General features: G+C 50.4%; 1 protein-coding gene across 1 annotated transcript in view; it reads right to left on the reverse strand.

Moving 5' to 3' along the window:
- DNAH14 (dynein axonemal heavy chain 14) overlaps positions 1–16,513 on the reverse strand; it is a 344,335-nt gene that overhangs the window by 1,799 nt on the left and 326,023 nt on the right. The window contains exons 81-86 of the mRNA XM_070055424.1: positions 15,579–15,739; positions 14,365–14,561; positions 6,753–6,865; positions 5,739–5,866; positions 2,350–2,513; positions 931–1,077 (exon numbers count right to left, since the gene is read on the reverse strand). Coding sequence (XP_069911525.1) covers positions 931–1,077; positions 2,350–2,513; positions 5,739–5,866; positions 6,753–6,865; positions 14,365–14,561; positions 15,579–15,739 — 910 coding nt within the window. The remainder of the gene's footprint in view (positions 1–930; positions 1,078–2,349; positions 2,514–5,738; positions 5,867–6,752; positions 6,866–14,364; positions 14,562–15,578; positions 15,740–16,513) is intronic.

Here is a 16,513-nt window from a genome sequence, read left to right on the forward strand (position 1 = left end):
GGGTTTGTTATAAATTCCAAGGTTAGATGGTTTGTGTAACTGCATATGGAAATGATGCCTGTGGAATTTGATGCTTAATGCTATCAAGGGGGCTGACATTTGTGGCACAGCTGGTTCACCTGCCACCTGTGTTGCTAGCACCCCACACACAAGCTCTGGTTTGAGTCCTGGCTGCTCCACTTCTGATCCAGCTCCCTGCTGATGTGCCTAGGAAAGCAGTGGAGGACAGTCCAAATGCTTAGGCCCCTGTTCCCACGTGGGAGACCCAGATGGAGTTCTAGGCTTTTGGTTTTGGCCTAGCCCAGCCTAGGCCATTGAGGTCATCTTGGAGGTGAACCAATGGATGGAAGATCTCTCTTAACTGCCTTTCAAATAAAATAAATCAATCATTTTAAAAAAATTATAAAGATTATCATGGCTTTATGAATATATTCCTGGGAAATAATGGTGAATGTTAACACAGCATCTATTTTAGATTTAGCCAAATTTTGGGGTTTTCAAAAAATTTATTTCAACGGCAGAGTAACAGAGAGGGAGGGAGAGATCTTCCATCTCCTGGTTTACTTCTCAAATGGCCACAGCCAGGAGCCTGGAACCCCATCTGGGTCGCCCTTGTGGGTGGCAGGGGCTCAAGCACTTGGGCCATCTTTCACTGCCTTCCCAGGCACACGAGCAGGGAGCTGGATCTGAAGCAGAGTGGCTGGGACTTGAACCTCAGACTGGGGATGCCAGCGTAGCAGGCGGCGGGTTAACTCACTGTGCCACACTGTCAGCCCACTTGGGGCTGGTTAAAATGTTGCTTGACATCTGAAATCTAACATCAGCCTTCCCTTGTGCAGTGGTAAGAAATGAGGAGCAGAAAGGGCGGTTTGTGTTCCCAAGGGAACGCTCAGAGGTCTAGGACTTCGTGACGCATAGTTGGGTGGTTACCTTTGTTGGCAAAAAGTGTATGTCGGGAAAATCACAGCACATCTCACGAGGCCGCGAGTCTTCCAGTATGTTTTCTTCGTGGTTCCACCTTGCTCCCTCGATGAATAAGCCGAAAACTTGAACTCCATCGCGAGGGGAGTCTGAGCCCTAAGGAAGACAAGCAGCGTCAGAGGCTGTCCAGGCACGAAGTCACTGGCCTACTCGGGCACCAGCCTGAGGCGCCATTCCTGTGTGGGATCATCCCTGTCCAAGGTGTGTTGTCTCAAATTCCAGAGTGAATCCTCTGTTCTTTCCCTCCGCTGAGCACCGAGCAAAGTGTGTAGGTTCTGGTCTGTATAACGCAGACTAGCACGGGTGTGCGGATGAGTCACCTGGCCGGGAGGCACTCCACCCACATGCTGGCTCGGTTGATGCCAAGAGAGCAACATGCCCCTGAGGACACGAAGCTTCATGTTTGGAACCCTCCCGGCCAGATGCCAACCTCTGTGTCTCTTCCTTTGGCTAGTTTGGATTTTACATCATTTTGCTGCGTATAAAACAACTCATTAGGACAGAGCTTTCCTGAGGTTCTATGAGCTTCTGTAGCAAATCATTAAACCTGAGCACGGTTGTGGGAAAGCCCAGACCTGAAGCTGGTATCGGAGACCTTGGGCAGGCCTAACCTCAGGTTTGCCTGTAGAGGGCTGGCTACAAAGGCAGTCGCAGAGCCTTAGAAATCCTATGCACAGGAACAGTGACAAGACACTTAACAGGACAACCTGACACTAGTTTGCTAAGAGTGTGAAACACTCAAAGCTTTCTGAGTGACCTCAAGAGATGGAAAGACACGCTGGGTTCCCTATGGAAAAGCTCGGTGTCACAGGGGTAGCAGATCTCTCCCGAGTTTATACGGAAATGTACTGCAAGCTGCTCCAATACTAACATGTTTAAAAAAAGTGACATGTGATAAGCATTGGTCCTGGAACAGAAAAACAGACTCCTAGACCAGATAGGACTTGAGACGTCGGGGAGGAGGGCGGTGGGGCAGGGCGTCCCATGGGCCACACTGCAGGCCGCACTTGGTCCCCAGCGTCTGCTGCTGGCGGAGCCCTGCAAGAGGGAGGCACAGGGAGCAGCCACGAAGACTGGTTTGCTTGTTAGTTTGAAATACCGCCTCTTCGTTTACACCAGGGATAGCTTCAAGTCCACTTACTGGACTGACTGAAATCCTGACTCACGTGTGCTTGCTTTCCCCCAGAAAGAGAACGGGGGAGATGCACTTTGATGGCGCTGGACTGGAAGGGGGCAGCAAGTCCTCGTTCCTGGCCTCTCCAGTGCCTGGCCTGTGGCAAACGCTGAATAGAGGTTTGCCGAGGGAATGAATGGGTGAGTGAATGAATGAAGGATTTCCCCTTCCCATTCATTTAAGAATTCCCATACCTTAAAGGCTCTCTTGACTTTGTCAAGTTCCGTTTGGACAATTCCAGAAAACTCTTCGTGATCGACGCCGGCAGTATCAGAAATCACGTGGTGGGTCAAAGTCAGGGCGTCCACGGAGATTCCTCGGGTCCTCCCGTAGTCTTGGAGCACAGCCATCAGGAAGGCTTTGGGGAGAAACACACCCCGCCACTGCCTTGTGGGTGCCAGAGCGTCCCGCAGGCTCGGCGACACCCACCTCTGATGCAGAGCAGGGGCAAGCGAGCAGAAGGGGTCAGGAAAGAAATGAGCTGGACTTGACCGCACCCCCTCTGGCCGGGGCATGGGCCCCCTGGAGAGCATGGGTTATCTGGGGGTTCAGCACCCTTCTGTCTAGGGAGGGTGCAGAGCTGTAACTCCTGGGACCCCAACCACTTTTTTTTTTTTTAAATGTTTATTCATTTGCAGGAGTTACAGAGGGGCTGGCGCTCTGATGCAGTAGTTAAGGCCCTGGCCTAAAGTGCCCTTATCCCATATGGGCGCTGGTTCTAGTCCCGGCTGCTCCTCTTCCGATCCAGCTCTCTGCTATGGCCTGGGATAGCGGTAGAGGATGGCCCAAGTCCTTGGGCCCCTGCACCCACGTGGGGGACCCAGAAGAAGCTCCTGGCTCCTGGCTTTGGATCAGCTCAGTTCTGGCTGTTGCGGTCATCTGGGGAGTAAACCAGTGGATGGAAGACCTCTCTGTCTCTACCTCTCTCTGTAATTCTGTCTTTCAAAAAAAAAAAAAAAAAAAAAAAGTTACAGAGAGGCACAGGGAGAGGGACAGAGATCTTTCATTCGCTTGTCTACTCCCCAAACGGCTGCACTGGCCAGGGCTCCGCCAGGTCGAAGCCAGCGTTTCCTCTGGGTCTCCTGTGGGAGTGCCAGGGACCCAAGCACCTGGTCCTTCAGCTCTTCCCAGGTGCACTAGCAGGGAGCTGGATGGGACGTGGAGCAGCCGGGACTCAAACCAGCGCCCACGTGGGATACTGCACGGCAGCTGGCAGCTTAATCGGCTGCAGCTTGACCCACCCCCTTCTGAGCTCCTCCTGGCCCACCCACCATTGTCCCATACCCTCTTGGCAACAAAGATGGGTCCCTGGAGTGAGCGCCAGACCAAGGGTGTCGGAGTCCTCCTCAGACACGAGGCCACGCTGGGGACAGAGGAGGCTGTTCCCCCGCTGGGGCTGCTACCCTGCTTGCGGCCGCGTCCCCTGGCTTGCACAGGGAGAGGCTGAAGCAAATGGGGACCCTCCCCCTCGGTGTGCCCCCTGCTTGAGGAAACAATGTGGCGCTCATGAGCTTTCCGAGCCAGCGACCCTGCACCTCACCCCACGCTTCGGACTGTGCGGTTTGGTCCGTTCTGCTTCCTAAACACCCTTCTGTCCCCCTGCCACCGCCCCACTCGGGGCCACTAGCAGCTCTTGCTGGAGGACAAAGCAGACTCCCTAAGTCCTGGGACCCAGTCTTGTGCTCCTCCGACCCCTCCCCGCTTCTGTACTGCAGTATCGGATCCCGGCATCGCATTTCCGGAACACTCAGCAGTTCCTGCTGCCCTGGGATGGGGCCGACTCCCTCTCAGTGTCTTGCACAGCCCCTGGGGACTGGCCTGTGTCCCGTTCCAGCAGCCTCCTATACCGTTCTCCCTCCGCAGGCTTCTGCTCTGGCCGCAGGGAACGCCTGGCATCTCTAACTTGCACTGCCTTTTTCCAGTGCACCCTGGCTGGGATTCTCTCTAACAAGAATATTGGTCCCAGTTTAGTGCAGAGGTTAAATAGTTGATAATTTTTTTTAAAGATGTATTTTTTTTTATTTGAAAGTCAGAGTTCCAGAAGAGGGGGAGAAACAGAAAAAGGTCTTCTATCTGCTGGTTCACTCCCCAGAAGGCCACAACAGCTGGAGCTGTGCCAGGCAGAAGCCAGGAGCTTCTTTCAGATCTCCCATGTGGGTGCAGGGGACCAATCACTGGGCCCCTTCTGCTGCTTTCCCAGACACTTTAGCAGGGGTCTGGGTGGGAGCGGAGCAGTGGGCTTGAACCAGTGTCCATTTGGGATGCCGGTGTTGCAGGTGGTGGCTTTACTTGCCATGCTACAATGCCAGCCTCCCCGTTTCCCAATTAAAAAAAAATATTTAAAAGGCAGAGTGACTGGGGGCAGGGTTGAGAAAGAGAAAGGAAAAACGAACTTTTCCATCTGCTGGTTCACTTGCCAAATGGCAGCAAAAGCCAGGGTTGGCCCAGGCTGAAGCCAGAAGCCTGGAGCTTCATTTGGGTCTCCCACGTGGGTGCGGGGTCCCAAACACTTGGGCCACCTTCCACTGCTTTTCCCAGGCCATTAGCAGGAAGCTAGATCAGAAGTGGAGCAGCCAAGACACAAACTAGCATCAAGACGAGATGCCGGCACTGCAGGTCGGGGCTCTACCCACTACGCTAACAGCACAGGGCCCCCTGACATTTTTCTTAACCCTTTTGTGCTGCAGTTTTCATATCTGCAAGTAAGGATGGTTAGAGTAACGAGCTCAAAAGATTTCCTTGACAGTTGAATGGCTCAGTTGCCACACCCCCTCAGAAGGGCGCCTGGCATGGGACGCTACCACCTAAGTGCCGGTACTCGGGCTCCTTGATTCCCACCCGGCTCCCCCGTCACCAGCAGCAAGCCGGTTCATCTTGGAAGTTATCTCTGGATCCCTCTGAAGTCTGTCTCTCTAGGGGTACTTTCCTCTAGCTCTTGGCAAAGGTCTCCTTGCTTTATCCTCCGATTCATTCACATAGGAATTCAAAAAGCCATTCATTCATTCTTCAAATCCCTTTGTTTTGGTGCTGGGGGCTAGATTAGGCCAGAGGCACAAGGCAAGCAAAGCAGACCAGGTGCCTGTCCTCGCGGCGCCTGAAGCCCAGTGCTGCTCCCTCCCAGGCCCCTTCTCGCCTGCTGCCCACACTGTGTCGGAACACCTGCCTAATTCCTGTATCTGCTGGACAGCTGTGCTGAGCAGCTGGACCCAGGTCCCACCAAACACGCCGTCATCAATTCTCGTTCAAGTGATATGTGGATGAATAGCCAAGGCATAGACTCAACCCCATGAAAGGTGGCCAATTCCACTCCCTTGCACGGGCCTTTTGGGAGGATCTAGTGTTGACCTTTGACATGAGAGAATCAAGAAGGTGACCTGCTGCGGCACCTGCGGGGTCTGCTGAGGGTGGCCTATTTTGGGGCGAGGACAAGAGGCAAGTGGAGAAGGAGGAGGGTCTGCCTTAGTGCAGGCAAGAGGCCCTGGCACCTGTGCGGGCTCAGGTGCTGCCACCGTGGGGAGGGGAGGGACAGCGTGCAGAGCCACTGAGTGCAACCCTGCTGGGGTCTCCTGCTTCCAACGCTCACCGTGTGGAGAGAAGAACGCAGGAAGCCAGTATCTCGCAGGGAATCCTTCAAAGGAAACATTTTCTGGGTCAGCAACGGGCTTGGGGGTTTGGCTAGATGACGGAACAGACGAGACCAGTCTCAGACACCTGTTGGAAGGCGGATCCCACACGGGGTGGTTAAGGGCACCCTAATGCACAGCCCCAAACGATCCAGCAATTTCTTTCTGTCCCTCCCAGCGCCCCCTTTCCCTCTTTACCCCAATTGCTCCCAACTCAGGACTTTCGCATTTGTGGGGAAAACAGCTATGGCTGGACGCTTGTGAGGGAAAAGGGAGACCTCGAGGGTGACTGCCACAGGAACCCCAGCTGGGCCTTGGGGGAACCTTGTCGACTGTTTCTGAGTGACAGGCACCTCCAGGGGCCACCTGGAAACGCAGGTCAGATGTCCACACCCGCTCGAAGCCTCACTGTCAGTTCAGGCCCATGAGGCAGCCTGGCACAGACTCTGGGTGCAGACTGCTGGGTTGGAAGCCCAGCACTGGCACTTGCTGCCTGTGAAACCGCGGGTACGTTATTTCCAGGCCTGAGCCTCGCTTCCCTCATCTCTAGAACAGGGCAGGTAATGGTGACGCTTCCCATCCAAGCTGTCAGGGGACTGAAGACTGGCGTGAGCCACTTGGTAAATGTCAGCCAGGCTCCTGCCTTTCACGCTGTTTTTAAAAGCTGCATGGAAATGACTATTATTTCCTTTCCTGTCTCCCTGCCGGTTTCTGGGCACACACTGTGGGACAGCAGCAAGAGAAACGCACTGGGCTCTTGTCTTATCTCGTCTCAGAGTGCACTGACCTCGGACGAGACTCTCAACTTCTTAAGTCTGAGTTTCATCATCCTAAGCACAACCAAGAGTCCCTCCCTTGCTTAGTTCACATGCTGCTACGAGAACCCAGACAGCCCAGGCCTGTGAGGCTGTGTTGCAGCCCATTAGGCTGCACAAAACAACAAGGAAGCGGGGGAAAGCGGCTTCCATCCGTACCGGCTGTGTACTGCGGTGAAAGCCATTTTGGCCCAGGTGTTGAGGAAATTCAGCCGCTGGAGGAGATTGCTCACCCAGGAGCTCAGGGGTCTGCAGGACTCGTAGGCGTGTTTCTGTTGGGATTGAGACAGGCAGGTCAGGTTTTTTATAATTTGTCATTGGGATCATCAGGAATACTCCTGCAAACTTTGGGAATGGACTCACGTGCAGGGAGGAGTGGACTGGCAACAGGATGTCACTGCCCAACAGAGCACAGACGAGGAATCCGGGAACCACCCAAGGGCAAACAGCAGCATCTTACCAGTGCTCTGGGGGAGGCCCCGGGAGCCTCCCATCCTGGCTGGAGGCTTTGCTCACACCTTCCCATTCCCTCCACCCCTGTTCTGCCTCTGGGGCGGCACCCTCATGTGCCATCAGTGTGAGCCATTTCTGCCTCCTGGCTTTGCCCTACATCCTCATCCCCCTGTTTCCCCTGCCCCCCGTCCCCTCCAGTTCTGAGCCAATCCTTGCAGTCTGTCTTCTGTCTTCTGTGCCCCTTGTTTATCAGCATGCTCTTCTGAGGACACAAGCCACCCAACTCTCCGTCCTGCTCGTGCGCTGCAAAGCGGGCCCAGGGAGGGGAGGCCTCCTCCTTCGTTTCACAGTCAGCTCTAAGTAATCATCGAGCTCCTTGCTCTGTCTGTGGATTCGCCAGCTTGGGACATTTCATGTAAACGGAATCGCACACCACGTGGCCTTTCACTTGGCAGAGGACAGCTGTCTTCAGGGCTCATCCAGGCTGCAGCATCTGTGAGTACTCTGCTCACGTTGCCGGCTGGGTAGCACTTCACTGTAGGTGTCTTCATAGAATACACAGAGGAACAGAGATTTGGATACTGGTCCTGGAGACAGGTGTCCCGGAGCACGGCCCGGCAGCTGGGGAGTGTCCTCATGCTATGTTGTCGCTTGGAGGAAAGGCAGGCTGAGCCTGAGCAGTCAACGAGGGGCCCAAGCCCCACAGCAACAGCCGCACTCCTGCAATGGCCTAATCCACTCACGAGGGTGGAGCCTCCTGACCCGTCAGCCCTTGGAGGCCTCACCTCTCCACCTCTCCACACTGTCAAGGGCGTGAGCTGGAGAGGGGCCGCTCACACCACAGCAGTAGAAGGTTGCACCTCTGTCAGTCGATGTCCGCTGCATTCTTTCCTCCCTTAGCTGCCGTGAGTGACGCTGCCAGGAACACGGGTATGCAAGTTGTGACGAGGACATACGCTGTGACTCCTCCTGGCTGAAATGGTCAGCTGAAGTTTACTGTGACTCCCGTTTCTGCAGGTTCAGAGACCAAACGGCACGGCTTGGGCTCCAGCGGTGGCAAGGGGCCCAGGGTGGGTGGTGGAGCAGACAGGAAGGGTCCCAGGGTGAGCCAGGAAGAGGGTGCCTGGGGTCAGGCACAGGCTTCTTAAACAACCCTCTTTTGAGAACTTATGAGGTCATCCCCCCCACCTCCCCGTGTCCTAACGACCTTCCACTAGGTCTGATGGCCTTACTTCCATGGTGGGATTAGGTTTCCACTCTGAATATCACTAACGTATGACTTTGACGCTTAAAAATCTGCAGGAGTTAGGGGGTCAAATCATATTCGAACCACAGCAAAGGCAGGCTAACTCTACGTTTAAATTTTGAGAAAATGTAAGACCATATCCCAAAGTAGTCGCACTATTTTACACTCCCACGAGTGGGATTTGAAGTTTTCAGTTTCTCTACATCCTGGTCAGTTCTTGGTATTATCTATCTTTTGGATTCTATCTGTCTTAATAGGTGTGAAGCTTCAGTTCTCTGTATTCTTCATTTGTGTTTCCTGATAACATATGTTGTTGACCATCTTTTAGAGTATCCTACATAGGTTCCCAATCTGGTGTATGATCCAGTATTTTGGGAGGGCCGGTGTTAGCTACCAGAGAGAACTTCACTCTGTTGCCAGATCTTCCATGGAGAGTTTTTTTTCTTGGTCTAATAAACTTTGTGTTTTTAACTTGGTTTTCTTCTTTAAGGCCAAGTTCCAGAAATCTCTTCATCTCTTTGTTTTGTTTTTATTTTTAAATTTAAAGATATCATGATAATATGGAAGAACAGAAACCACGTATGGAAATTACTCACAATTTTGTCACACAGAGGAAACCCATTATTTTGGTAGGTTTTCCTTTAGTTCTTCCTTTCTGTACACTCATGCATGTGCACACACACATACACATTTATAGTTCATTCTCCTTCTTTTTAGTAATCACATTCTATAAGGTTGCTATGAATGCAAAATGAGTGAATACTGAACCACTGTTCCCAGCCACAGTATTTTAATCAACCAATCAACACATGACCTTGTTTTAGGCGCGTTGTGTTGGACACTTTAACATAGATTGCAGACTCCTCACTGTCAACTCACACCTGAAAAAAGCGTAATTAACATTTTTATCTTCTCTGTGAGGCACATCACAGCCTCTTGTGCTTGGGAATAGCGGACAGCCTTTCAGTCCCATGTTCGGAGGCCTTCTTCTGTAGTGAAATTGCCAACAAAAAGTACAAAAGCAAAAACAGTGGCACTAAATAGATCATGAAAAGCAACACTTGTTAATAGTGTGAGGGCAAAAACATGACAGCAGACTTTGAAAACTAATAGTGATTTTGGCGTGGAGAAAAAACTTAGTGAGTTGGCAACTTCACGCATATGGACTCTGGAGTCACGAGGTTGGGCTCTGCCTGTGCACACAGTTTCATCAGTCTATGAACTTGGCCCTGGGATGCTTGCAGCTATAGCCATTCACTGTCACCACTGCATGGTAGGCTGTGTGAACATGTCGTGCATTTACCCACTCTACTGTGGATGGCACATCTGAGTTGTTTCCAGAACTTTCACCGTTATGATGTTCTGAATATTTTTATACATGTGTCCTGATGTTCCAGTGCAAGGATTTATAATGCTTTAATATGGCTGACACCACATTGTACATGACATTTCAATCTTTTAGATTCTTAATTCAGGTACCAATGTGAGAAGCATCCTGTACTGTTGCAGAAGTTAAAACAATCTGTTTGAATTGTTTCAGTGTGGGGCCTGGCTCTGTGGCGTAGTGGGTTAAGCCACAGCCTACAATGCTGGCATTCCATATGGGCACCAGTTCGAGATTCGGCTGCTCCACTTCTGATCCAGCTCTCTGCTATGGGCTGGGAAAGAAGCAGAAGATGGCCCAAGTCCTTGGGCCTCTGCATCTGCGTGGGAGACCTGGAAGAAACTCCTGCCTTCGGATCGGCACAGCTCCGGCCGTTGCGGCCATCTGGGAAGTGAACCAGCAGATGGAAGACCTCTCTCTCTCTGCCTCTCCTTCTCTCTCTGTGTAACTCTTTCAAATAAATAAATAAATCTTTGGCTGGCACCGCGGCTCAATAGGCTAATCCTCCACCTAGCGGCGCTGGCACACCGGGTTCTAGTCCCGGTCAGGGCGCCGGATTCTGTCCCAGTTGCCCCTCTTCCAGGCCAGCTCTCTGCTGTGGCCAGGGAGTGCAGTGGAGGATGGCCCAAGTGCTTGGACCCTGCACCCCATGGGAGACCAGGAGAAGCACCTGGCTCCTGCCTTTGGATCAGCGTGGTGCACCGGCTGCGGCGGCCATTGGAGGGTGAACCAATGGCAAAGGAAGACCTTTCTCTCTGTCTCTCTCTCTCACTGTCCACTCTGCCTGTAAAAATAAAATAAAATAAAATAAAAATAAATCTTTAAAAAAATTGTTTCAATGGCTATGCTAATGATTAAAGCATGACTATTTAATTTGTCATCTAAGGGTCATTATTAATTTTATCCTCAACAATACAAGGTGTTCAAAAAGTTCATGGAAAATGTGTATTATGAAAGAGCTATGCATAGATTTCAAACAATTTTGGCACTAAATCATTTTTTAATTCCATTTTCCACAAACTTTTTGAAGAACCTTCATATAAGACTTAAAAATTCTATATACTTTCCAACCTTGGCTTATATGTGTTACTTGTTGACCTTTTATTTTAGATCATCTTGTTTCAAATTTTTTTTTAAAGATTTATTTACTTACTTGAAAGTCAGGGTTACACAGAGAGAGGGAAAGGCAGAGAGAGAGAGAGAGAGAGAGAGAGAGAGGTCTTCCATCTGCTGGTTCACTCCCCAATTGGCTGCAATGGCCGAAGCTGCGCCGATCCGAAGCCAGGAGCTCCTTCTGGGTCTCCCACACGGGTGCAGGGGTCCAAGGACTTGGACCATCTTGTGCTGCTTTCCCAGGCCATAGCAGAGAGCTGGATCGGAAGAGGAGCAGCCGAGACTAGAACCAGTCCGGCGCCCATATCGGATGCTGGCACTGCAGACGGCGGCTTAGCTCACTGCACCACACCAGCAGCCCCTAGACATGCATATTTCTGTCAAAATGTATTTACGTGTATCACTTTTACCCTTTTCAGTTCTTGCACTGCAGGATTTCTGTTTGCGTTGACTAAAAATGATGAGTTTGTCTTTTCTACCCCTCTTTTTGGTCTGTTTTTTGAAAAAAGAATTGCATGTATTGTTTCAGTTTAACAGTGAAAAGTCTTTCAATATATAGAAAATACTATTCTCATTTCTTTGAAAGTGTTTTTTTTTTTTTTTTTTTTCCTAGCTGCATGTAAGACTTTTGTCTTTGGTTTACTGTAGTTTCACTACGATGTATTTCTGTGAGATGTGTTTTCTTTTTTTTTTTTTTTTTTTTATTTTTTTTATTTTTTGACAGGCAGAGTGGACAGTGAGAGAGAGAGACAGAGAGAAAGGTCTTCCTTTTGCCGTTGGTTCACCCTCCAATGGCCGCCGCTGCAGCCGGCGCACCGCGCTGATCCTGGCAGGAGCCAGGAGCCAGGTGCTTTTCCTGGTCTCCCATGGGGTGCAGGGCCCAAGCACCTGGGCCATCCTCCACTGCACTCCCTGGCCATAGCAGAGAGCTGGCCTGGAAGAGGGGCGACCGGGACAGAATCCGGCGCCCCAACCGGGACTAGAACCCGGTGTGCCGGCGCCGCAAGGTGGAGGATTAGCCTATTGAGCCACGGCGCCGGCCCGTGTTTTCTTTCTTTTCAACATTTATCCTGCCTGGGATTCACTGGACATCTTACATCTGTCAGTTCCAGAAAATTCTCAGCTCTGTCCCTTTAATTATTGTCTCTGGTGCGGCTCTCTCTTCTCGGCCTCCAAACTTCAATTAAACTTAGTTTTGGACCTCTGTGAATCTTAACAGCTCCTTCCTGTTTCCCATTCCTTTGTCTGTTTGGCTTGCATTCTGGGTAAATTCTCCTCTATTTTCTGGTGTACTTCTCTTTCTAGCTATGTCCATGCAGGCTTCTGTACAACCTGTCCACTAACTTTTATGTTTTATTCTTTACGTTCCTGGAGGCTCTGCTGGATTCTTATTCAAATCTGCTATGTCATTTGGAATAGTTTCCTGTTCCCCAAAGCATGTAACTCACTCAGCTCCTCATTCTTGTCAACATCCTATCCTGCTGTGACCTAAGACTGACCCGTTCAAACAGCTGAAGTCTTTGGGTCACCTGGCATTAGCTTGATTTCTGCTGTGATTCTCACTCAGGGTTCCTCGTTTTCACGTAGGCTTGTCTATTTTTGAATGATTATTCATTCTCCTTGCAAAATGTTTACAGAATCCCTGAGGCCTAGACTGCGTGTTTCCTCTCCCGGGGGAGCTTTGCGAGCATTTTTGCAGACGTGCTGCACACCCGCTGCGGGCTGTGAGTCCACTAAGGGGGCAACTGCAGTTCATCGTTGCTCAGCACTGGCTGTTCTTTTTCCCTTTTCCCCATTCGTCACTCATTTGTACACATGGAGCCCTGGAGGCTGAGGGAGGGGACTTGTTTCCAGGTCCACATTAAGGGGAATATGGAAACTTGTGGAGCAGGTGTGCAGTTTACCAGACTCCTTACCTTGGGTGGGGTCTAGGATTGGCTTTGTTCCTCCCCCCCCCCCAATAAATCCAAAACTTTGCTATTGTTTTTTCAGGATTAGCAAATACCTTCAGGGCAAACCATTTTATATACTCTATCAAGAATTTAAAAGGGGCGGGCCTTGTGGTATAGTAGGTTAAGTCTCCACCTGTAGCACCGGCATCCTGTATGGGTGGGTTCAAGTCCCGGCTGTTCCTCTTTCTATCCAGCTCCCTGCTATGGCCTGGGAAAGCAGTAGAAGATGGCCCAACTGTGTGGGCCCCTACACCCACGTGGGAGACCCAGAAGAAATCTCCTGGCTCCTGCCTTCAGATCAGCCTAGCTCTGGCTGTTGTGGCCATTTGGAGAGTGAACCAGCAGATGGCAGACCTTTCTCTCTGTCTCTCCCTCTCTCTGTAACTCTACCTCTCAAAAAAACAAATAAATAAATCTGTTAAAATTTTTGAGAGACAGAGAGCAAGCTAACTCTATCTGCTGGTCCACTCCCCAGATACCCACAATGACCATGGCTGGCCCGAGTGGAAGCTGGGAGCTGGGAACGCAGCCTAGATCTTTCTTGTGGGCAGCGGAGATCTAACCACTTGAGCTCTCTCCTGCTGCCTCTCAGTGCATGCATCAGCAGGAAACAGTGATCAAGAGGGAGCCAGGACAAGCAGCCAGGCGGTGTGATACAGGATTGGGTGTCCCAAGTGGCATTTTAACCGTTAGACCAAATGCCCATCCCTACCGACCTTTTAAAACTCCCGTGTTAAGTTTTGACCTGTTCATCTTGCTTAGCAGCTCTTACCAGCTCTTTGATAAATTTAATAATATTTAAAGTGTTCATCAAGCATTTTAGTTGCTTTCATTGAGAGACTCATCCAAATAATCCAGACTGCAATTGCTGAGAGAAGTAATTTAAGTGCAAACACTTAAATTCCTATAGTAATTAAAAAATGAGTATGATAAAAAATGAGAATAGCACAATGAGATACCACAAAATATAAAATGTAGAAGTAAAATCTCTTTCCGTACAAGACCCTGAAGTTTCCTTGGCACAAGGTAGTCAGTGTTAACAACTGTTTGTGCTTCTTCTTCCAGAACTTTCATTTGGGTTTCTTGAATCTCAAACACCTGTGCTTCACAAGCATGTACGTTTTACATAAATATATCTGTTTTTATAATCCTTAAAAATAACATTTTCCTGAAACTTTAAAAATATTTAGACAATACAACCTGGCAATTGTTCCCTATCAGCACATACTTCATTATTTGGATGCACTATGGTTTATGTAACTATTAATACATGGTTACATAATAATTAATAGTAATAATTAATAGTCCTATTAATACATATTCAAGTTGTTTTCAACTTATGCTATTATAGACACTCCTATGACAAACATATCCAAGACAAATTTAGGTGGAATCATCAAGTTCCCTTCTAAGAAGTTTTAAAATACAGATTCACACCAGAAGTGCGCAGCGGTACTTATGGTCACGTAGCCTCCTCACAGGAACGCGCCACAGGGGACCACTTCCTGCGCCTGGGCATTCATTCAAGGCAGCAAGCGCCAGGACACGATGGCTGCTCACCCGCCACAGTGGAGGCACCTCGCATTAACAAAGGAGTCACAGATTCCTTGCAGTTCTTCTTACCTGCCACAGTGGAGGCACCCTCGCATTAAGAAAGGAGTCATAGATTTCCTCCAGTTCTTGGGTCATGACGATCTTTCCTTTCATAGCAAGCTGAAGATCTCTTAAAGATTTATGTATGACAAACAACAGCTTATCAAATCGTCCAATTTCTTGCCTCAAAAAGGTCAGCAAAACACAATGGATAAGGAAATCGTGGCCTGAATTTAAAAAGGAGATAAAGTTTTGATATCCTGCACGTGAAAAAGGCTTTCCAGGGAGGACATAAGCTTAGAAAGTTAAAGGAGTTTCATTACCTCTCAACCGGGGTTGATAAACACTTTCTGTGGATGGCCAGACGGCAGGTATTTCAGGGTTGTGGACTGTGCTGTTATGGCTACTAAACTCTCCCCTCGTGGTATACATGCAGCCCGAGATAACAGGTAAACCCGTAAGCATGGGCTTTGTCTCAATAAAGCTTTATTTGTGGGCACTGACATGTGAATTCCATGTATTTATGTAGCATAAAGTATTATTCTCTTTTATATGTTTTCAACCATTAAGCAAAAACAAAACATATCCTGCACCCTAATTTGCTGGTCCTTGACTGAGACTCACCAACAGGAAAGCTGCAGTCTGCATTGTTTAATGACGGGGTGCACGCGGCCAAGTGCGCCGTTAGGTGAGTTCATCGGGCCAGCATCACAGGGTGTATCACTTACGGCACTGTGACGTCTCCAGGTGACACAACCTTATGGAACCACCACTGTTGACTATAACGTCATCGTGCGACCCACGATGGTATTTTGACAGACCGCTGCTCAACAGGTGGCTATAAAAGGAGCCTCACTGAAGAGTTAGAATGTGGATGTCAACATTTAACTGGGAAAATCACCCCAGGTTGACAGTGTAGCCCCTCACAGACAAGCCTGGAGCCAGCTGTGGGCTTGCCCTTCGCCCTGGGTTCCCCGGAGTCTGAAGGTCCCCCACCAGGGAACCCGCTACACTTTACTGCACACAACGCTGTGCCAGGAGGCACAGAGAACGGGGACCCCGCTGCCGCTCGATGGTTTGCTCCACCTTAACCCACAGGACCACGTTCTTCTCTGCTCCTCACCTCCCGGCGGGGAGACAGGTGGCCGGGGGATTTCCCTTGGCTCGTCTTTTTACCTGCGTGGCACTTTCTGCCCTGACCCTGCCTTTGCAGCGAGGGGAAGCCACTCCGTCTCCGTGCTTACCACTCTCGATTTTGCACAGAGACTCCCAGACGGGGCCTGCCATGACGCTCCTCAGCGTGCTCTGAGTGCCGGTGCATTCTTCCCTCTCCACTGTCAGCGGCAGCCGCCGTAGCATGTCACTCAACATCTCTGCCACCAGTTCCTCATTACTCAGCGGGGGGCTGCCAAAGGAATTCAGAGGAGGCTGTGACACAACCATGTCTAATCTCGGAGGGCCTCCTGTCTGAGTCCCAGCTCAGGGCAAACAGAACTTCTGAGAACCGCGAAATCCACTAGGGGAGATGTGACGGACATGGCAGGGTCCATTCCTGCTTACGGACGGGAAAACTGTCCCGTGCCCTTAGGCAATTGTCAGGAATTATGTTCTTTTAAAGTTTTCCTAGGAGGTCTTTGTAAAATATTCATCACGTGACCCCATATGCATGAAGGACGTCCCGAGGCTGAGTGAAAGGGAGGAGGCGGCTGGACAGAGCATGACCAGTGCGCAGCCTCACAGCCGTCTGACTGCCGGTCACACTCCTCTGCTCACACATGCAGTGCTGGTCACAGGAAGCCCGTGTGACACTCGGTGGTGGGGACTGGAAGACCATCTGTGACACAGGCCTGGGTGAGGCTGTGACACTCAGTGGTGGGGACTGGAAGACCATCTGTGACACAGGCCTGGGTGAGGCTGTGACATGAGGCACTGGTACTGGAGGGGCTCTCCAGAATCCTTTTTTTTTTTTTTTTTTTTTTTTTTTTGACAGGCAGAGTTAGAAGTGAGAGAGAGAGACAGAGAGAAAGGTCTTCCTTCTGTTGGTTCACCCCCAAGGTGGCTGCTACGGCTGGCCCACTGCACCGATCTGAAGCCAGGAACCAGGCACCTTCTCCTGGTCTCCCATGGGGTGCAGGGCCCAAGCACTTGGGCCATCCTCCACTGCACTCCCGGGCCACAG

Source organism: Oryctolagus cuniculus, chromosome 13, assembly GCF_964237555.1.
Source record: "Oryctolagus cuniculus chromosome 13, mOryCun1.1, whole genome shotgun sequence".
Classification (NCBI taxonomy): domain Eukaryota; kingdom Metazoa; phylum Chordata; class Mammalia; order Lagomorpha; family Leporidae; genus Oryctolagus; species Oryctolagus cuniculus.